Source organism: Meleagris gallopavo, chromosome 3, assembly GCF_000146605.3.
Source record: "Meleagris gallopavo isolate NT-WF06-2002-E0010 breed Aviagen turkey brand Nicholas breeding stock chromosome 3, Turkey_5.1, whole genome shotgun sequence".
In the NCBI taxonomy this organism is placed as follows: Eukaryota; Metazoa; Chordata; class Aves; order Galliformes; family Phasianidae; genus Meleagris; species Meleagris gallopavo.
In genome coordinates, this window is record NC_015013.2 from 76,172,497 (window position 1) to 76,194,641 (window position 22,145).

General features: G+C 36.2%; 1 protein-coding gene across 1 annotated transcript in view; it reads right to left on the minus strand.

Annotated features, from left to right (window-relative positions):
• Positions 1 to 1,711: 1,711 nt before the first annotated feature.
• The window catches only part of EIF3E (eukaryotic translation initiation factor 3 subunit E), a 24,654-nt gene continuing 4,220 nt past the window's right edge, over positions 1,712 to 22,145 (minus strand). The window contains exons 3-14 of the mRNA XM_010709216.2: positions 20,621 to 20,737; positions 18,090 to 18,207; positions 15,047 to 15,089; positions 14,488 to 14,592; positions 13,171 to 13,296; positions 11,798 to 11,922; positions 10,954 to 11,080; positions 9,353 to 9,454; positions 8,398 to 8,507; positions 2,902 to 3,004; positions 2,551 to 2,685; positions 1,712 to 1,879 (exon numbers count right to left, since the gene is read on the minus strand). Of these exons, the coding sequence (XP_010707518.1) occupies positions 1,841 to 1,879; positions 2,551 to 2,685; positions 2,902 to 3,004; positions 8,398 to 8,507; positions 9,353 to 9,454; positions 10,954 to 11,080; positions 11,798 to 11,922; positions 13,171 to 13,296; positions 14,488 to 14,592; positions 15,047 to 15,089; positions 18,090 to 18,207; positions 20,621 to 20,678 (1,191 nt within the window). The 5' untranslated portion in view covers positions 20,679 to 20,737 and the 3' untranslated portion in view covers positions 1,712 to 1,840. The remainder of the gene's footprint in view (positions 1,880 to 2,550; positions 2,686 to 2,901; positions 3,005 to 8,397; positions 8,508 to 9,352; positions 9,455 to 10,953; positions 11,081 to 11,797; positions 11,923 to 13,170; positions 13,297 to 14,487; positions 14,593 to 15,046; positions 15,090 to 18,089; positions 18,208 to 20,620; positions 20,738 to 22,145) is intronic.

The following is a 22,145-nucleotide window of genomic DNA, read 5'->3' on the forward strand; positions in this document are numbered from 1 at the left end:
TCTGCTGAATTAAAGATGAAGTATGTTTTAAAGTTATTAGTACACATACAAATACATCTGACACATTAAAACAAAATGATTTAGACTGGAAAGGACCTCTGGGAGTCATTGAGTTCAACTCTGTTTTTGATGAATCAGTCGTATGAAGGCTAAACTTGCACATTAGTGAGCATCCAAAAGTTCTGTAGGCATGCCATCAGCATGCTGTCAGTGCCAAAATACTAGTGTTCAAGTAAGATAGAAAATCACCTTGAAAACAAATCTTTTTGCACAAGAAAAGCTGTACTAGCTAATCCTTTCTTAGAAGCAGCATTGAGAAACAGAACTTCAAGCAACCAAAGAGCCATCACTGATAGGATATGATTAGTTTAAAAAAAAAGTGATCCAACTTAGAAACTTCAAGCTGATTTAAAAGCCTGAATACTTCTCACTAGACTCCTACTCTATTACAGTATCTCTCATCACTTAACTGATACTTTAGGCCAAATTAAGTATTTAATACTCTTCATAGTGAAGTGAGGCCATGAAGTTATTCTTATGCAAGGAGATGAACATGTAACAGAGAAGACCAACAGAACAGAAATAATCCAAGTCAGAACTGCTACTAAATATTTTCTAAGAAGTTATGATCAAGTCACAAGGTACAAAGGCCATTCTTTCAATGAGTTCTACAACTCACCTTTTGCCAGCTCTGGCATCTTACTAACTATCCAGTAAGTCCTTCAGTTTAAATAAAGATGAAAAAAACTAGCTAGGAAAATACTGTAGGAAGAGAGTGGGCGAGTTAAAACAACTTGCTACATGTATGTCAGTACCAGAACTTCACAAAAAGAGCTAAGAAATTAGTACGTGACTGTGGCACAGTAAAAGGAAATCACGTCCCCCACCCCCAATCTTAAAAGCAAAATTGTGCAGATACCATTTCTTCCTTTCCTATACTTGCACTGACCTCACTGATCAATCAGTTTGTACTTCACAGAAAACCCAGGATACTTTTTAGGGATCTGACCTGGGAGATGTTATGCTATATTCTGCAGAAAAGAGGTGCTAAGAAAAAAAAAACAAAACAAAACACTGAAGTGATGGCTGAAGAAAACCATGTTAAAATAGATTTTAAAAGTTACAATAGTCAAACAATACAGAGTTAATTGGTTGCTTTATGAATCTTCAGAACTTTGTCTTCAAAAAATAAGTTCTCAACCTACCAAGCTTGTTGTCCACACCTTTAGAATGGCGTATGTGCTGACAAAGTGCCACTCCCAGAGTCTTCAAAAGTCTTCAAAACCAGGCAAGAAAACAGGAACAATCTATAATTCTGAAGTACAGTGCCTACCCAAACCATTTTACATATGGGCAATGCTAGGTTTTTCCAAGAGGTGTATGTTAGAAACGCATTAGTAATGACAGGCTTCCGTGATGAATGTGGAAGCATAGAAAAAGATTCTGATCTGGTACTTGTTCATACCATATGCTCTTCATTTTTTTTAAATGCAACTTTTGTAGAAGAAAATAGCAGCACATAAAATTCCCTGCTTATAAATTTAGAGCCATCTGAAAGCCATAACATCCCTTGGTACAAGGCAAGTAAAAACAGAAGTGACATGTAAAGTCCTGCAAACTGATCTAAAATGCTCCAGAATAGTATTATACTAACAAGCCCCAGTACAATAGAATTGAAGTACTAATCTACAAATATTAGAGATAACACAGGTAGAGTTAAAAGTAGCCAATTTTATTCAAATAATTTTAAGATGAAACAACTGTCTTCTCAAAAGTTACATACTTATCATATGCTTTTCATTCAAATGAAAGCAGATAATTTTCCCACTACAGAACTATGTCAATAGAATCCAGAGTCTTGAGTAGCCCAGTTAGGTGCCTAAAAACAAATGAAATAAGCATCAGTCAAAAATACGTAGTACTCATTTCTTCTTCCATTAAGTTTCGTACAACTTCCACTTAACAGAATCAACTTGCCAACTTCCCCATTTTCACTGGTGGCTGACCAACATATTTTCTACTCCTGAGCCTGCAACGCTGTTCATTTTTCTTCCAATAATACTTACCCACAAATACTTGTATCACAAATGACACTGTCAGAGGAACACTGTCTCAAAACCCAGTATTGTCAAAGAGCACCAATGTGTGATGGAGAGGGTGATTTAACTTTGTGTTCAATATTCAGAGTAATTCAAGTATAATTGACTCAAAAGGTATTAGCTATTTTCATACATGTCATCTCCTTAAAATGTGTTTTTGGATGGTGAAAGGGACTATCCAAAGAAAGCATAATCAAATGACTGAAACAAATAATTAGGCATTCATTTTTTTTTCTATTTTGTAGTGAGAAGAAACAAGAGAAAAAAAACAAGAACTGCTGTAAGAAATAAACATTTGTCAACTTTTGGCAATTTGGTCAATTTGTTAACTTTTGGCACCAGAACCAGAATTAAGTAAGCCTGAGGAACTAAGGAGCAGATCAGAATTATACTTTTAACATCATTCACATTCAAGAAAAAAAAAAAAAAACAAAACACAACTCATACTGACCTCTGATCTACCACTCTGATTCAATTTCTTCTCAATGTTCATAGCCAACATTTGACTACGAAAAGACAGGCTTTTGGTCTTCTCAATCACTTGCTGATAAGGTGACACTGCATTGTTGCCCATAACTACATGGCCCTAAAATGCAACAAGGATACAGGAAATTTAACAGTCATTCAGAGTACACAAGCCTTTATTTTAATGCTCTGCTTTCAGAGCTTCTACAAAAGTTCTCTCTCACACAGAGCCAAAACACAGTAGTGAAGCTTACTACAGTTCGTGGGCAAAGAAAAACAAACTGGAACACAGTGCTTCTAGGTAAGAAGCCACTTGGATCCACGCATGCAGCCTTACCAGCTTTGAATCCAGTTTGGCATCTAATCGTGCATTTCGAATTAGATTGACGATCCATCTTTCTGCTTCCTCAGGAGTCATATTTAGTTTATCTGCCAACATACTAGAAGATAACAGGCTTATCAAAAGATGAAATATGGCCTTTCTCATGTTGATAAATATACTCAGAGCCTGTAAAATATGCATTAAACCAATGCACAAAACCTGGCACAGAACAAGGCTTTTCTTCAATATTTTTATATAATTGGGAAGCCTACTTTTCTTCAATTGAAATAACTTTAAAGCCTACATACAATCCTTATTTTCCTCCCCTTCTTGTATTTTTCACCTCCTCAAAAAGGAAAAATCCTGTAAATGCTTTGGATATTCTGAATAAGGAATTCATTCCTTGAAGTACATGCTTACTCCATATCTTATCATTAACTTGTATCTACATACTCCTATTAAAGCTTGCCTACATGAGAATTCCTTGAAAAATTGTCTATTATGTAGTCTCACCACAACATAAAACAGCAACTGTTACTATAAGGGAAAAAACTGAATTCCTTTTACTCTTTAAACCCTAACAGGGACCACATTTTAAGAGTAAACAGTGCAGAAAGCTGTTTGACTGTTTCACAACTACCAATGAACTTTGAAGTTCCAGAAACAAGGGCCACAAGAACACACAGCTTGGTACAAAAGATTCAACATATTCATCATGCATTCAATGTAGATACACTATAGTATCCTGCAATTTCAAGGGTGACTAGGAGAGGAGGAGAACGGAGAAAGGAAAATGCTTAATGAAACAGGCACTCTTATCCAGAAATAATTCCCTCTGATGGTGTTCCCTGTGGTTTCGCAGCCAACTCCTCCAGCTTCCTGCTGGCATTTGGCTCCTAGAGTTTATTTGTAATGCTCATTCTTCCATCAGCTTCCAGACTGTGTTGACAAATGTGAGGTAAGGGCTGCAGGCATCACCAAAACCCTGCTGGTTACGCTGGACTTGTACAAGAGGTCAGTTTCTCACCAGTTTACAGGGTCTTGCTAAAACATTTTTCTGAACCCAAAAGCAATTTTCATTTTATACTAATTACTGTTCTATCAATTATTAGTCAGTCCACATAGCTAGACTACCTATTGATTCTTCTTTATATGGTCTCTCCTTTTACATGCTCTTATCTCTTAACTTTCTTCCAATTTCGTTTCTGTCACAGACTATGAAATGAAGCAAGGAGAAAAATCAAAGTAACTTCAATAGTGTCCTCAGTCAGTGAAATAACAAATATACAACAAGGTACCTGGAATCTTACAAAGAAAGGGTAAGTAAAATCCAAAAATAGTTGCTACTATTTCATCTGAACTTTTAATCAGTAGTGCACTTCAAAACTACAGAGAGTTATGATAGACAAAGCAAAAGAACAGAAAATTTTTGTGGAATTATCAGTATATAAGCAGCAAGGGATATTGAAGTTTCAGCAGGAAGAAGCTACATTTTTTTTTCTCCCAAGTCTTTGAATTTGTGATATTAAGCACTTGACTCTAAACAAAGAGTCTAAATTGAAAGAATAGTGTAAGAAGTGAAAGAATAGGGGAGAGCAAACTAAAGGAATTCTCCTATTTCTCTGTTAGAGGTATTTCATTAGAATCCTACTAATAACTCCTCCAGATGACCACACGAAGTAACCATTGCCACAACTTCATGGATTAAGTTACCTACCTTAGTGATTTGGCTATGGACACTCCAACTTTGGAGACAATCAAGAATCAAGTAGGCAAGGATGTGGGTAGCGTAAGATGAGGTGGCTCATGCACCAAGGTGTGATTGGGTGCACAGACTTGAATCAAATGACTTCCAGTGGTCACTTTTAAGCCACAGCACCCAGATTTTACTTTTTCCCCCCGAACTTACAGTCTCTCTGTGCTGGAGTGGGTGTAGGTGCAACATAGGCTTATAGAGAAGAGCTACTCAGAGCAGAAGCTATTAATTGCTTCACATCATCTAGTAGATAAGTTGTACCTTTCTCAAGAGCCAATGAAGACAAGGTTTGTTAACAGAGTAGTCTTCATTAGCATATATGTACAAGAAATTAGACCAATCATTCCTACTTCCTATTGTGGGTGGCAACTTCCTATTGTATAGTGACAACTATGATCAAAACCAGACTGACAACTAGATTCTAATTAGATAGAAAGTTAAGATGCACTCAAAGAATAAAGCAAGCTTTAACTACTATGATGGGTTTAAGCCTACTTTACTCTAATTATAACTTGTTTTAAGCAGAACACATGGAATATGGATGCCAGCAAATTTCCAAGCAACACATTTTTCTCTGTAGATCCAATCCTCTTGCACCCACTATTTACCAACATAGTCACAGCCCTAGGAAGTTCTTCAAACCTCAAGATGTCTTATATATCCTATATCCTCTACACTCCTGTACTCTAGTCTCGAAGAGACGATTAAGAGCTATGAATTGCTTTATCCATGTCTGTATTTTACAAAATAAGCCTACCTCTGAAGAAACTGAGCAAGTATGTTAAAACAGTTATATGGACAAGCATATAGCACACCTCTGTACAACTTCTGTGCAGGTTTTTCTCCCTCCAACATGCACTTGAAAATCTTCAAAGTTACATAATGAAAGTGACAGAGGGCAGAGAAGGATGTAAGAAAACTTACCTGAACTTCTAACTTTGAAATTTAAATTGACTTAAGATTTTAAATATAAAATAACAGGTAACAGAACAGTCATCTTTCAGTAAAATAAAGGGCTTTTAATGCTGGTAGTAATATTAAGACTTTTATCAAACCTTTAAGATAAAAGATGACCCAGTTTCATATTTGCTACAATTAGGCTCCAGCTTAGAGTCCCCTCACAGGCCACACTGAAGCAGCCAACACCAACTTAAAGTGCCTGGATGCGCAGCGCTGACGAGATAATCCTCTGGCAAAGTAACACAGCCAGAAAGCATTTTTTCAATCCTTCCAAACTAAATGCACTGAAGACTTATCCTAATTATAACTACATTACAAACACCATTCTTCTACTGTGCTATTAAATATGCACGTATACAGTACTCCTGTCTACTGTATCATGTTACATGCTGTTCAAAAAAAAGCTCTCTAGAATATTTCCACTCTTCTGTCTTAATAGGAGGCTTACTTATTTGGTTCATGCTGGAAGAAATGCTACTTTAAGTTTTCCTCTGCATAAACAGAAAGATTACTGAACTTCCATACAGCCTCATATATAAATAGACCTGTTGTGTTCTGTGCACTGAAAGATAAGATACAGAAGAGAAATAAAGTATACTCAGCTCTTTAATTAAATACAGGCATATCAAACTAATCAAATCACATTCTGAAATAATTTAATCTATTAGCCCCTGCTAAACATGGCATTTTAAACAGTAAACTAGTTACAGGATGATTTAGCACTGATAAATTTAAAGTTACAACTGATAAGGAAACTATGTCCTTTGGAAAAAAGTATCAGCTGCCTAACAGATGTAGTTAGAGATATCAAATAAGCCGCCTATTTAATAAGGACATTAATATAAGTAATTTAATATATTTAATATACAGAAATAGCAGTTGAAATTGCTCATGGAGAGAAAAATGCAAGAACTCTGTTCAGCCAATCTTTAATAAAAGCATTCTGACATGCCAGTTCCTTCAAACTAAGCCTAGAATGCACCAAGAAATACTTACGTACCCCACTGAAGCCCAAATCTAACAATTGTCACAACTTGTGCAGAAGTTTAAGGCTTGAGTCCATCATTTTAAACACTATGAAAACAATCTCCTTAATGATGACTGATTCCACATGACGTGGAATCATTTCCACCAGAAATGATATTACACCAGCAATATCCACACCTAACTGAATTTATCATTTTCCTCAGAACACATCACTACAATTATGGAATAAAGACACTGCTACCTCTACTTCTAAACCACACAATGAGAACAAACTAAAATATTTTTATCATTTGTGGTACAAAACTGTATGAACCATAAAGCAATAAATACTCTGTAGAGGATAATATGCCATATACTTTGAATCTTCAAACCTCACTATTTTAGCTATCATTAATCATATTTCTTTCGACAGAGACACCTGCAATGCATTAAAATGCATCTTCTAGGCTCTTTACTCATCTCTTCTACAATCTGATGTCCAATAAACTTCTACGAATGACATTTAGCCTTTAGTTTAAGCTTCTCTTTGTAAACATCTAACTTCATTAAGAATGTATGCCTTCACAGTAAGAAGAATCATTTGCAGGAGATAGCAAGACCCTATGAGGTTTTATACATTCCTCTAACTCAACCATTACAGAGCTTAGTTTACGTAGATATTCTTCCAAAATTCTTATTTCAAAGTCCCTTTATCCCTAAATGTGTAGTACTTTGATTCAAGTATTAGTCTCCTTAAAGAAATGCATGTAAGTACAAAAAAGTTCTGCTCGCATCATTTAGTTCAGTTTACTACCTGTTAAGTATGCTTAAAACACATTACAGCAGAGTTAAGTTCTCAAAAAAATCACCTTCTACCAACCTTTGTATTGAACTCAATTACTTTAAGCACCTAACAAAATACTATTATTTTCCTGATACACTATGAAAGTAATCTTTGGGGCTTATCCTACTAAAAAAATTTATGAAAAAGTCATCTTTTCAATAAGCTTACAAAATTTTGAAAGAGTTTTCAGTCAAATCCTTCTATTTTTTAAGATCAAGAAGCATTAAACAGCTTCTTCAGAGGCCCAGACAAACACCACTTGTTACTAGTGGGTGTCCAAAGCAAGACTCCACTGAATTTGATCGATTTACCAGCTCTGATTTCTGCTGTTTGGAGACTTGGAGAGCTCCCCCAGCAAAATTTTAATGTGACATGGACCTACAGAGAATGGAGGCATACACCAACTGTAGCAGGATCTCAAACATGTATAACACCATTTTTCCGCTTAGAATTTACAACAAAGGTATTGGAAAAGCCTGCTTTTAGAATATTAGTTTGAATGGTAGACATCTTTGCCTATAAGAATATCATTGCTTAATCATTCCAGTAGCGCACAGGAAACAAGATATAATTAAAAAAAGCAATAAAACTCCAATCACTTTCAAGGGACAAACAATTAAGACAATTGATTGACGTACCTATGCCTAAGTAAACAATTACCATATTTGCTATGATTTACTCAATACTATCACTCTGTATCAATGTATGCAGAAATGAATGCTTGGTTGGGTGGAGAAGGGAGGAGAATAAAGACAATTTGTGTAAAATTTCATTAAAATAACACAGCTTTAAAATATGACTCCTATAATTAAAACACATCACTTTAGAGCTGTAAATCTAGAAAGGCAACTACCTAATCAGGTTTTAGTTAATGAAAAATCATTACATTTAATGATTGAACATTTTTCCTACAAAAGTTTATGCTGTTTGTCAATCTCACTTGCAAATGATTTATCTGTATGGCTGTATAAAAGAGTTCTCTTACCCAATGCTGATACACTGATGGATGCGACAGAAAGTCTCAAATATAAAGAGACGGGCATTCTCAATGAAGTCCTCAAGGCAGGCAACTAAGAAGAAATCATTCACAAGCACCTGCAAGCGTAAGGAGAAGAGGAACACTGAAAACAAACATGGAAAGAGTAATTTTTTGTCACTCATCTTGTTTATTGATGGAACGCACCATCTGTTAGAAACTGTTCTCAGCATAATCCATGATGGACAAAAGTCTGCAGATTCATTTTAATGCAGACTGCTAAATTAACATTACACACTAACCTGATAACTGAGGTTACCAAAAAGAACACGGTCTCTCTCTACACTGAAGACCCCCAAAGTACCGCATAAAACCTAACTACTCTACTCTTACTTTAAGTGACTTCTCATTGTCTTCTCTTATCGTACAAGCCAGCTTCATTAGTAGTACAACTGTGCATGTTAAGTTCAGATAAAAGGATCACCAGCCCTTAGCAGTGAATAGTTACTAACGTTCTTATCAAATAAGGTAACCAGTATCAGCGAAAAGAGTCAAGAGATTAAGAACTGACAATGGTTTTCAGTTGTGAGAAGCATTAACTTTTACACTAGCCAACCCAAGCACTGCTTATCTTAACTACACTCATTTTACATGAATATACACTTAACCTATCCTGATTTCACAATGTTTTTTAATGTCACCATCCCAGAGCGCAGCACTTCTCAGAACAGAAGGTAAAGCCACCCTTTTCTTCAAACTAACACTAAGTGAGAAGCTGAAGCTCAGCCAGAAGCACAATCACTTATTCACTTTTTGCTCTAGGAGCTGACTAAATATAATCTTAAAGCTAACAAAAAAAACACTGGCAATGGAATTTGAGTTCAAATTTCAAGTAAGTTAGCTGGCTCTTGAGAATTTCATACAGATCTGTAATCAAAGAAAGAAGTAGAATTATAGAGCTTACTGTTTCACACTCCCTCAACTTCTTCTGTGCACCATCAAAATCAAAATTAACATATAGGCATTCCACAAATTCTGTGATGGGGTCCCTGTACGTGTAGGACTCCTGTCAAAATAAAAAACAACACTATTAGGAATCACTGCAACTCAAGTTCACTTGAGTATTACATACATCATTCAAACAATTAGACACTGGAAAAACATCTATATCCTTCTCTTATAAGAGCCATACAAATGCTTTTTAATAGTCTCATTAAATAACCACAAGTGCAATTTCAGTCCTAGCATTTAGGACTGCAACCTTCAGATTAAGAAAGAATCTGTGACTCTTACTCATCTTCTATCAAGCACTTTAGTTTATTAACATATGGTAAGAACAGACATTCTTCCTAAATTTCAATTTCAAGAACTAGTCAAAATACCTGATACTTGAAACTAAATCATCATTTGATATAAAGATAAGGCTTACAGATATAATGCTACTTCTATACAAAGTACTCCATTTTGATACTACGTAAGGTACTCAGTCACAAGGCAAAAACATTATATACACATCTGTGAGTGTAAATTAAGATGAAAATACAACACCTTCTGGCATGTCTCTAACACTTTATGACAGCTAAATCCAACTGTTACTATCAGCTTTAGTACTTGTAAGACCACCAGCAGATTCAATAAGTTACTAAAAAGGCTCTTTCAGTTAGATAAAAATATTTTCCCTTACCAGAAGGACTATATTTATAAACTTCAATATTTAGGTTCAAAATTTAGTTTTACACACCACTGTACACAATGAGTAATTACTGCTCATTATGTGAAAGAGCTTGGATAATATTTTCAGTTTAATAGAGATGAGTAACTGCCTACCTATCAATTCAATACTTGCAGAATCTTCATATCTTGTCTCTTAATATCAGCCTGCCATGTAACACCAGACAAGCCACTTTATTCAATGCTTTATTCCCCCGTCCCAACAATTTATGACTTACGCTGTGTGAACAACTTTCAGATCCATAAAATTTAATATTACAGAATTTGATATCAGTCATCTACTCTGTAAGGTTCATATTACATGTGTATCACTTTATTAAACATATAAACTAGTATGGTATAATTAGTGTTTAAAGGTTAACTGCTCATACACAAGTTCCATGCTGATTTCAGACAGAAGCCCTTGCAATCCAAGGGCAATACCAAGCATCTTGTTCCTTTTGTTTCTCCAGTAAAATCTTATGACTACTCATAACTATGAGAACAGAAGCATTTAAGAAGGGTATGCAAATTTGAATGTAAATCAGCATACAAAGACCAGTATTGAAATGCGAGCAGTATCTTTCATATGAAAAAATCCTTGCAGTGATGACTGAAAAAACTTTCTATGATTCAAAACCATTTCAAGCATCTTGCTGAATTTTCTGCACTTACTCTTACAAGGGAGAGGGAAAGCAAAACTTAATGATGCACATTTTACTTCTCAATGAAAGACTTCAATAAGAAAAAAACAAATCAGCACTGAATGTGTAAGTAGTCCCAGAACAAGCACATTAAAAGAAAGTTACACAATTTCAGTGAAAAGGAACAAAACTACTAGATTTTAGTTCTTACCTGCTGAATAACCTTGACTAGGTCCTTCAGCACTTGTCTGCGCTTTCGAACATCTTTATTTGTTATGACTGCAGTAGTGAGATACCGAAGGATATGAGGGCACATTGTCTGAATTGCATTGAGATACCTGAAGAAAAAAAAAAATAAAAATCACAAAGTTCAGATAACAGTTCTCCATCAAAATATCACCTATGATAGACAGCTCATAAATCTTTTATGCTATATGCCAGCAGTGTGCATTTAATCAAATGCAGAAAGATGATTTACAACATTTGTTAACACTCTGATGATTTTTAGCTGGGGACAGAAGACAGTAGTGCACCAGGTAGTAAAGAAAGGGCAGTTAGTACTGCAGAACAGTTCATATACTACTGATAACTTCTCAGCATTAATCTGTTTTAGGTATTATATAGACATAACAATTTAGTTCTCACAAACAACAGTAGTGTTTCAGTTTGTATTTTTATTCTTCTCAGATTTTCCTCAAAAATCCTCTTCAAATGCATCTTAAAAAAAATCCAACTAGGTAAGTCTAAAGGGCATCATCTTCCCTTACCACCCTAAAAGGTGCAGTAGGAGTTGGGTTTATAACATAGTTATTCAATTCTCCAGAACAGCAGAAAAAATATTGCCAGATCTTACTGTTCTACTACCTGCCTCTCTGAAAAAGAACAAATTATCCAACCCGTCTCCCACCCCCCCCAAAAAAACACATGGAAATAAAAAGCAAGCATAATTACAACTTCTGAGACAGCTTCAGGCTGTGGACTCAAAATGTTGGATAAAACTGCATAATCATCTTTCTTTAGTGATTCAAAAATCCCAGCAATTCAGCACAACTTACTGTGGTTGATAGAGAAAGAGGTCAATGATATTATCTCTCCCTTTAGGATGATTAAAAAACACAAATAAGGACCAATGGATGAGCCATGTTCTTTGCTGAAGAGACTGCAGTGGAGAGCTGACTGACTGAAAAGAAAAAAATACAACAATGATTTAAACAAAGGCACTAAGATTTCAATTCTTAAAAGATCACCACACCAATCTGAAGTTACAACTTCCCTTTTCGATCCTGAGTTGTTTCTAGTTCTTCAGACCACAGCTGAAGAAGGAATACTGCTTGGACTTTCTACCCTTTTAGTTTATCCTCTTTTCTAAAGCATCACAAGAATGTTTGCCATAGACTTTTTCCAGTGATGAAGCACCACAGAATAGGAACATAACCTTCATTTAAACCAACTGATAGAGCACAAATAAGAAGTCTATACATTGTTGGATTTGTTCCAAGTTTAGCAGCAATTCAAAGGGCTGGAAAGCAATATGTTGTGAATGAACGGATATAACAAGTAATCATCACTCACGGGATCATGACAGCTAACTACTACAATTCTAACCAAAAAGCCATGGGAGTTTAACTAAATCAAATTTCGGTGTCTATTACAACCATATAGGTTCATAAAGATTAGAAAAATCTCCAAAAACTCATTAACATTACTTACCTGACACACAAAATAAAGAACAATTCTGGGAGGAGAAGAAAAATATCAAAGCTATTAAGATTCTGGTTTAGAATAGTAGAACACCTAGTTATTTCATGTATGACCACTGAAGCCCAACAGACAGGAAGATAAGTTCTTAATCATGTCATCTGCTTTGATTAGTACTGCAGTCCTATTCTTTCAATTCATGTTCCTGGTGCCCATCCGAACTCTCACATGGTAAGGAAGCTAAATTGACTGAAACCTGTTTCTGATAAAAAGCTTTCTTGAAGTTTTTATTAAGAAAATTGTTTTCCTTAAGGCAGAGTATAGTTTAGATGCATACATCTACTTCCTTACATTAAAGGAACAGTATAACTCCCTGAAATTTAAGTAGCAGTTTCTCATAACAATACCATGCTCTCAAATCTCTCATATACATCCTTGAAGCAGGTTTGATTTGCTGGAAATTCCTTATAAGCTCTCACCTCTGTCTTTTTTTTTTTTGCCAAGGCAATAAAAGAAAAGCAAGTCATTTAAAAAGAAGGCTTCCATATTCCTTCACCTTTTCCTTTTCAGCACCCTTTTGCTTTCTCACCACCATTCAAGGAATGCACAACCGTCTCTAATGAAATACAGTAAATGACTCTTAATGAGATTTTAAGCAATTCATAACAAAATTTGAAAACTAATAACCTCTAACCTCTCACCTCACTAACATGACCAAGATTGTACTTACATTATTATCTATCGTCTCCTTCAATCTTGTGAGGTCTTCCATGGCTGCATCCCAATTCTGCATGAGAATTTCAGATGCCAGTTTCCCCCACAGTGAACTCAGAGCATTTCTGTCTGTTGCTGGAACCTATTTTAACAACAGCAGAGTTATATACATTTTTTTAATTATTAACTTCTGAAAAAGAGAAGCTAGATATTTTCTGGTCATATTTTTAACTTAAAGAATGTCAAACATGCATGACTCTCTCTTTAGATATATTTCTTAAAGCAACTTACATACATAAATAAAAACAGCACTAAAACTTCTGAAGTAGAAACTAGAAAATCCTGAAAGACTCCGTGCTGCTGCAGCTCAAATTAAACAAAAAATAATTAAATGTCATCTCAATTAAATGCTCAGCCACTAGTTTCAGGTTTTTCATACCATGCAAGACTGCTTCCGAACCATTAAAACAAACTTCTTAAAGCAGGTTACCTAAGAACTTGTGATAGCAGGTAATCACATCATAAGAACTAATACTCTTAAGCTCTTTCTGCTAATGCTGCAACAAAAGCATACTTCTTACAGAAATGCCCAGACCAACTCTAACTTTGCAGTTCTGAGGTGAAGCTGTGTTAGATTTATAGATGACTGGGTTATGCTAGGTCATTGTGTCAAATTCTATTCACAGATCAGTTACAATAGCTCCTTCATAGGTTGTCATCACACAGAACTTAGAAAAGCCTTTTCAGACTTAGTAAAAATATATATACATTAAAACTATCACCAGCACAAAAACAGTACTTGTTTTGAAATTAATTATTTGACATAAGAGAATAATGCTAAACCTAGAAATAAAGCACTGAGAATTAAGGACATCTGCCCACAGATCTTGAGTAACTTACTTCCTCCCTCTGCCCATGAAACACACACAGCACAAAATCACACAGAGGAGTTCAGCCTTATTGTCAGCATTTAGATAGATAATTCAATTCACTGTCACTCTCAACTCCATTTTCATTAAGACCTAATCTCAAAGCTACTTTATGGATTACAATCAAATAAAAGTTATTGCTATTTACTCAAGCAACATTTCACAAAGTTTAGGATAACTTCCATTCAATCACAGAACGACATGGGTTCAAAGCAACCTTAAAGCCCATCCGGTTCCATCTCTGCTGCCACTGACAAGGTTACCACCCACCAGACCAGGCTGCCCAGGGCCCCATCCAAATTGGCCTTTAATGCCTCCAAGAATGGAGCACCCTCACCTTCTCAGGGCAAACAGTACCAGTGGCTCACCGCTCTCAGAGTAAACAATTCACATCTAGAACTTACCAGAACCCTGAAGAAGTACAGGTATTCTGCAGCTCCAGAGTAATTGCCACATTCATACTGGAATTTTGCATACCTGTAGAGGGTATCTAGGTACTCCTGTCTAAACTGAAAAGAAATAAATAAAATGTTTTCCTCATAGGAAGAAGAAGTGGTTGTTTTTTTTTTGTTTTTTTTACAAGCCCCTTTTAACAGTAGCTTTGGAAAACCTTTAATAGTAACCATTACCATCTTCAAAAGTTATTGTAAACAGTGGGTACTATACAAAACTACTTTAATGCACAACACTTAGTGATCGTGATGGGGGAAAAACAGTTGAAATTCTGCTTTACAAAGTAAGGCACAGCTAGTTACAAGGATGTATTTTTTGTTTGTATAAAAGCATACACTCAAAGACATTCAAATAGGCAGAATTTCTATTACTGAAGTATTCTACAAGCTACAATCAAGTGAGACTAAGCCAAATCAGCAGTACCTAGCTGTTCAGTTGTTGGCTGTGGGGGAAATAGAGTGGAGATGTTTAGAACTGAATTCCAAAAGATATAGCAATTAGAACACTTACACCATGCTTCTCAGCTAAGTAGTCAAACAGCATTCGACCATCCCTAAAACAAAAAGATAAAAACTGATGTTTTCACAAAACAAACTGATTGCCACCACGCAACACCCTGCACACCAGCCTTCAACCATTAGAATCACCTAGTGTTAATTTAGAATGATACTCCTCCAGAGACTGTACAAAAGTAACTGCAGTAACAGTGAAGCAACCATTCCTACCATTATGAAAAAGTTTTATGTGTTAAAATTAACAGTTTAAAATGAGTACTACCAGCAAAAACGACTACTATCTAGAAAAAGTAGAAGATTATTTTCAATTTGACAGCATTCTCAGCTTCTAGTATGAAAATTTAATTCTGATTTAGGGCTCTTCTCTTTCGTGTTCTAATTCCATAGCAATTACCCAAGCAGTCAGGAGTTTAATAAGAGACAAGGGGGAAAAAAGCAAGTCAAACAGAAAGGAATTCTCCCAGTGTTAACACTTGGAAACATGTAAGCAAACCTCTACCACAGACAGAGGCATCTGCAGGACAACTGTTTATATTTGTGCATTAGTTAAGTTCTAAACATTTACATACAACTATATTTCTGAACCCCTTTTTATTTAGCATGCATAATAAAAAAACCACTTTATTATGACAATAGAGAAATTCAAGTCTCCTTTATACAAAAACAGGTTTATCTACAGCCAGTCTTCTATTAATGACCCCTGGGTTTTAGACACGATATTATTAAACAGTTCATTTTATTAATAGCTTTTTTGGTCTAGTATTTGAAAAGGTTCCTCATCAGCTCGTAGAATGATATTTTAGCATTCTAGTTTTTCATCTGATGTACTGCAATTACCTGGCAACAAGCACCAACACTGAATTCATACACATAATTGAATACATTGCCAAATAGAAACTATCTTCTGTATTGCAAAAAGGTGGTTCATATAATCAAAGTACTGAAAGAATGTCGCATTTTCTCTCTTCTAGTTCCCCCCATACCTGTAGGTACCCTCTACTTCACTTCTTCTGAGAACTCATATTTCAATGGTGTGAGACAGACACTAGGACTCAAGCCTAGTTCTCCTGAATAGCCGCTTAACTAGCATTTGATGAACACAGTTAAATCGTATCTGGTTTGATAAAAGTAAATCTTTTTTTTTTTTAAATAAGCTAAGTATTGTAGTCCTCAGTATGACTTGCAAAAGCACTGTAAGAGCATCATCAGTTTCTTCCAGTGGAAGATTCTGAGAGGATAAGGGATATTGACTATTTGACTATTTCTTTAGAACTTCTAAAGCTTTCATGTCTTTCTCAAACAGCTGCACAAAAAATATAAATGCAGAACATCCCACACTTTAAAGCCTCTTTTACCCATTTTTCCACCATTTCCCAGACTTCGATGCCCCGAACAGCATTTGTCCTGATTCAAAAGCTGAGATGTAAAGCTCTGAGTTTGACAGAAGTCACCAACAAAAATTCACAGAAATCAAGGAATCTGAAGTTGTCACTTATTCCAACCTCGCGATTCTCTCATTTATCTTTACAGAATTTAATAGCATTCTTTAGACAGATACTTCAGTCCAATCAAACCCATTTCGACCAGTGATGCCCAATGATGGGGACTTTCAGCAAAAAACTAGTATTCCTGACTAGCAGAAACTATTCTGACATGCATATTCACAGAAATCAGGTAGAGTTTACTTACCCTGACAATGCTTTTGTCAGCAAAAGCTTAAGTATTTTCTGACTGTATCAGAAGAGAAAATAAAGCTTCTCCCTGAAGTGCTAGAAAGCTAACCAATTTCTAATGAAATCCTGTTTCCTGTACTGAGACCCAATGCATTGCATCTCATCATTTGTGCATTGATAAAGACTACATCAGATTAAAAATGCGGGAAACAACATGCTGAGTAGAGAAAATGCACACTGTTCATCTGCATAGGCCAAAAGGGGTGATTAAACTTCTCAGCAAGTTGGGTGAGGACGGGAATAAGAGAAAAAGGATGGTAATCTGCACTTAGTGAAGTTCTTCCCTCAGTTATTTCAGGTAACTCTTCTCTTTGGGAAGACTTCTCAGAGGGATTTCATGCTTTTCTAAGAAAATTCCAGAATCAATACAACCTCCCATGCCAGGAGATGCATACAGCTCACTGACAACAGATCTAAGCACTGGCTTCACCTTCAAATTCAAGTTGAGCCTTAGATGTTCCATCTAATGTGGTACACTATTCGAATCCTAGAGTAGGAAAGCTGAATAAAGGATCTGATGAGCTTTCCATACGAGGGTTAGACACACAACAGTAATAACAATGGCTCTAACATAAAGACAACCAGCAATAACTTCCACTAAGTAAATACCACCCACCTTTCTGTTAAAGTCACACAGTTACTTTCTCAACTACAATAGCCAAATCCTTTCCCACAGGGATTAATCAAGCTTCAACCATAAAACTCACAGTCCTTACAGGCAGTATTTAGACTCTTGTCCTACTTTATTCTCCAAATTAAGAAATTGGACAGATCTTTAAAAAAAAAAAAAAGCAATTCCTAGCACAATCTCACATCCAATTGGCCTGTCCAAGGCAGGGAATGGAGAGAGTAAGAGGACAATGATGCCTGAAAGAAACACACGCTACAACACCAGATGGATGTTCACATCTAAAAAGCCTCTCAAAACAGGAAAGACAGCATTCTATAGCCTTCAGTGGAAGGCAGATAAAGAAGATAAGTGATCTACTATGAAAGAGTAATTTTAGTTTTTTTCAAACCTTACTTCAACTCCAAAAAACCCAGGCTGTACTGAATAATACCTGGCACTTGTCCACACTTGATTCAGTTGAACATTAGTTAAGGAGATGATTTTTGTACAACAGGTAAAAGCAACAAGAAGAGTAAACGGCTTATGGCAACTTCAAACACCTCATCACAAACACTACTCACTCACACTGCTTCAAGTAAAAACACCTTTCCTTGCAGTTGCTACACAGACAGCACCCCTACCATCAACACACTTAAGAGATACCAACAACATGAGAAAAATGCATTAGAAGTTACCTAGTAGACTGCATTTGCCTTGTTGTCTCTGGATCCTCAAACATCTTGACAATAGGCTCGGTTTCAGCTTGAAGCTGTTTCAGCTGTGCAACAACAGTTGTTCTCTTCTCACGCAAAGCTGGAAAAAAAAAAAAACATTCCACACACAGATTGAGTTTTTGCAGAAACTAACCTGTAATCACATGGTACTGACAGCACATTTAAATAGGTTTTCTTCCAATTCCTACTTAGCTTGTCCTTTCAAGGAAGTCGCAAAACCAGAGATACCTAAGAACTCGTTGGCTTAACAAGTAGTCTCTACCATATGGTTTCTTTCATAGTGTGCACAGTTCTAATCAAACCACCCAAGAGGAGATATCTAAACTAGCCTTGGTTCAAGCTAAGGTATGTTAGGGCTTCCACTAAAAAAGGTGCTTCTTCTTGAGTAACATTGCTCATTCCAAATAAACCTGGGAAAAAAGTAAAAGATCTAAGCCATGATACTAACTAGATTTTCCTCTAACCAACCAGGTTCTAAAAGTACACTTTTAAAATATTTAACAACATGACATGCTAACTCAGAACTCTTTATGAGAAATTAGAGAGAAAAAGTGGCCATCCAGGACTTCCATGTGCAATAAATGAATACTTAAAAGCTCAGCCCATGTGCTTAAAAAAAAGACAAGACAGTAGCACCTTAGGACTGGAAATACATGCCAAGAAATGTATGAGATCCAAGAAAGACAACCCAAGACCAAATCTTAGGATGTAACAGAACCCAGAAAGCCACTGGAGAGGGTCACACACCAGGGCACAGTGCATTACAGTGAGTCTATTAAACTCTTCTTTCATCATTTCTTTTGTAGAGGATATCCAAAGTGGATAATACCATTATAGTGACCCAAACTAAATCCAGGAGCAACTTGCCTGACAGGAAGTACTCCAGTAAGGATAAATTATCTCCACCTTCAGAAGAATCTTGAGATTTTAAGAGGAAAAACAGATGAAAAACAAGAACATTCAGTTAACTTACTAACAAGTGTTTTTCCTTTCCCTGTGACATCTCCTGACTGCATAATCATAAGGTAATTATGGAAGGCAAGACATCTAAGTATACTAGCTTTAGGATACTTAGCAGAAGTTAAGTCTTAACAAAAAGTTACTGTAAAGTTGAACGAAGTCAGTAAGCCTGCAAGTAAAAAGATATGGCACATACATACATTCTATTAAATGTAAGCTATCTCTGCATAGAAAGTTTCACCTAAGAGTCATTTGCTCAGATTGCTTGTGAAAGCGTTACCTCTGCTACTTCCTGTTCTTAGAAAAAAAGGCAAATATCAAATAAGTCATGATACTAAGGTAAGTCCTATGCTTCCAAAATGCATGCAAAGCCAAACATCATTAGAAAGATCAAAGTTGTTGGCCAGTATGATGGCAGTTTTCCCAAAGGCCAAGTTCATTCAACTCAGGTGCAGCTATGAGCTTTCAAATCAAAGAGCTTAACAACCTGCTTAAATAGTTGGCTGTAATCAGATGAAAAATATTAGACTAACTACTTTTGAAGGTGTGCTACTGATACTGTAACATTCTTCTCCAATAGTTTAGCAAGTCTGGAGCAAGGGAAGAAAAATAAACTTCTCAGCTTTGAGAATTTAACAGTCCTGAGATCACCTGATTGTTATAACCAACAGAAACTGAAAGGTGAAGCTATCTTTGTAGCTGTTCCTTGGATGACAATAATGAAAACCCCTCATGACCTTCTCATAACTGGCACTATCAGCTCAATGGAGCACTGCATATACACCTATAAAAAATGGCTCATGCTAACATACGAAATATTTGATCAAAATGTTCAATCCAACATCTGTAAGTCTTAATAGTTCCACATATTTCAAAAGGGGCTGTGAGTCTTTAGTTTAAAGAACCTGGAATGAACAAGACTCAGGCAAAACAGCTGGAACCTGTACCCAGATAAGCAAAAACACCTGAATTTCTTCCTCCTAAGTTAAAAGCTGAAGACTAGGCAAGCTGTAAGCCCACTGCAGTTTAAAAAAAGGTGAACAACTCTATAAGATGAACTAAAATGTGTAAACAGGGTAAAATGCCTATTCAGAGAAGAGCATCAAGAATAAAACTCACAATAAAGATACAATGAAAGAAAAGAAATAAAGGAAAAACAAACATGAATCATTTAAGCTGAAAATTAGTTATCTTCCTACATGACACCTTAGGGGGGGAGAAAAACATTTTCTTCTTAAATTTTTAAAATCATGCAGAAGGAGATATTTTTCCTAATGATAGTACATTAAACATTCGTTTCCATGTGTCTACAACAATTTAATTTGGACTTTCTCCCTCTAGAGAAGCAGCATTTATCTGCAGACACAAGTGATTAAGACCAGGAGTAGGCAATGTTCCAGTATTAAGCATTCTTTCCTTAATGCCAAAGAAAAACAGTACTAAAGTTTGAGTGCCACATTAAAGTACTACCAGCTATTAATTTTGAAGCTAAACAAATATAGAAATACTTCTTTACTAACTGAGCAACTTACCATGTGGAATTTCATCAGAATAAAGATTTTTGTACACATCCATAGCAAAATCCACCATGTTGGTGTCACTAAGGAGATCCAGTTTTCCTTGAAGTAGTTCTTTTTCATTATATATCTGAAACAGAAATTAACAGATTTCTTTGAATACTGCTAAACACTTATAAATTCAAATTATTTAATTACCTTTATTGTAACAGTTCAATTTATGAATTTTGTCCAATTAAATTATTTTAAACATCAATCTCTCAGTTTTTCAAGAAGTCTGATAGCTCTGTCAACTGGCAGGTTTACCATGAAGTGTCTCTGTTTTCCTAGTGCCAGTAAGACAGTGCTAATTTCCTGTTATTTATGAATGCAGAAGCTTCAAAAGAGTAGTTAGAAGGCAAGTCACCTTTTTAGATGATCATTCCTAATGAAGGTACATGTACTACTTTGTGGGCCAAAGCAAATAATGAATTCTTCATGGAGAAAGGGAAGAGAATCCAACATGAAAAATCTAACCAAGACTTAAAACAAACCAGCCAACAAATAAAAAACACACCTGTTCTGGCCCCAGAACTTAAAGAAGCACAACTCTGAGGGAAAGTTCAGTGAATGCTTTGCACAGTATAGCATTCTGAGTAGTGTAGACTCAAGTTACTCAAGGTTAGTCTCAGAAAAGATGCTCAAGATGAAACTTGAGTTGTAGTACGGCTTAATCTAAAATATGTCTACACCTTAGGCAAGCTGCATTGAGCTTCTGTAGTTGGGTCATTTTCTTTAAGTTTGTTTAATTAGTTCTTAAAGGTCTTGGTAATAACTGAGCGACACATTAGGAATGTCAAGTCTTTAAGATTCAAGTGAGGACATGAACTACCAGAAAACTCAAACATGCATGTGTAGAAGGCTGTGTTACACTTCATCGCATCACAATATCTCAGACACAAAACTTGAGAAGTTCAGTTCAGCTTTGAACTGAAGAATATCCAAGATAACACACTGCAATAATAGCTCTGCTTAACCTGTAGTGGTTCACAAAGGCCAGAACACAAGAAACACCCCGGAGATGACCGTTACCACCCAAACCCACACCCTAGGTAGAAGAACTCGACAGGTCAGGTTGTCCCAACGCATGCATGTTGGGCTAGCTTATTTTTCTGACACCTAAAATAGCACACACTTCAAAATCCAAACTTGGGCAGCCTTGCACATTTTCTTTCCTTTTTAAGACATAGGAGCTAAGTACTTTAGGTAATTTTGATTGATACAAGTCCAGCTTGAAGCACTCTGGCACAACCAGGTTTCACACGTGGATCCAACTTCACACTCACGAAAACAAAGAGGGATGGGACAAGGAGGGTCCTGCGCTTGGTCTGAGCGCGAAAATAAAACCGAAGCAGCAGCGTTTTATCGCTGAGGTCGGTAAGTAACGCCGCCCACACCGAGGGCCACACGGCCCAGCGCCGCTGACAGCCGTGCCTGGGGGGCGGCCCGCACAACCAAAGAGCGACGGAGAGCGAACGGCGACTCGAGGCACAGCTCCCGC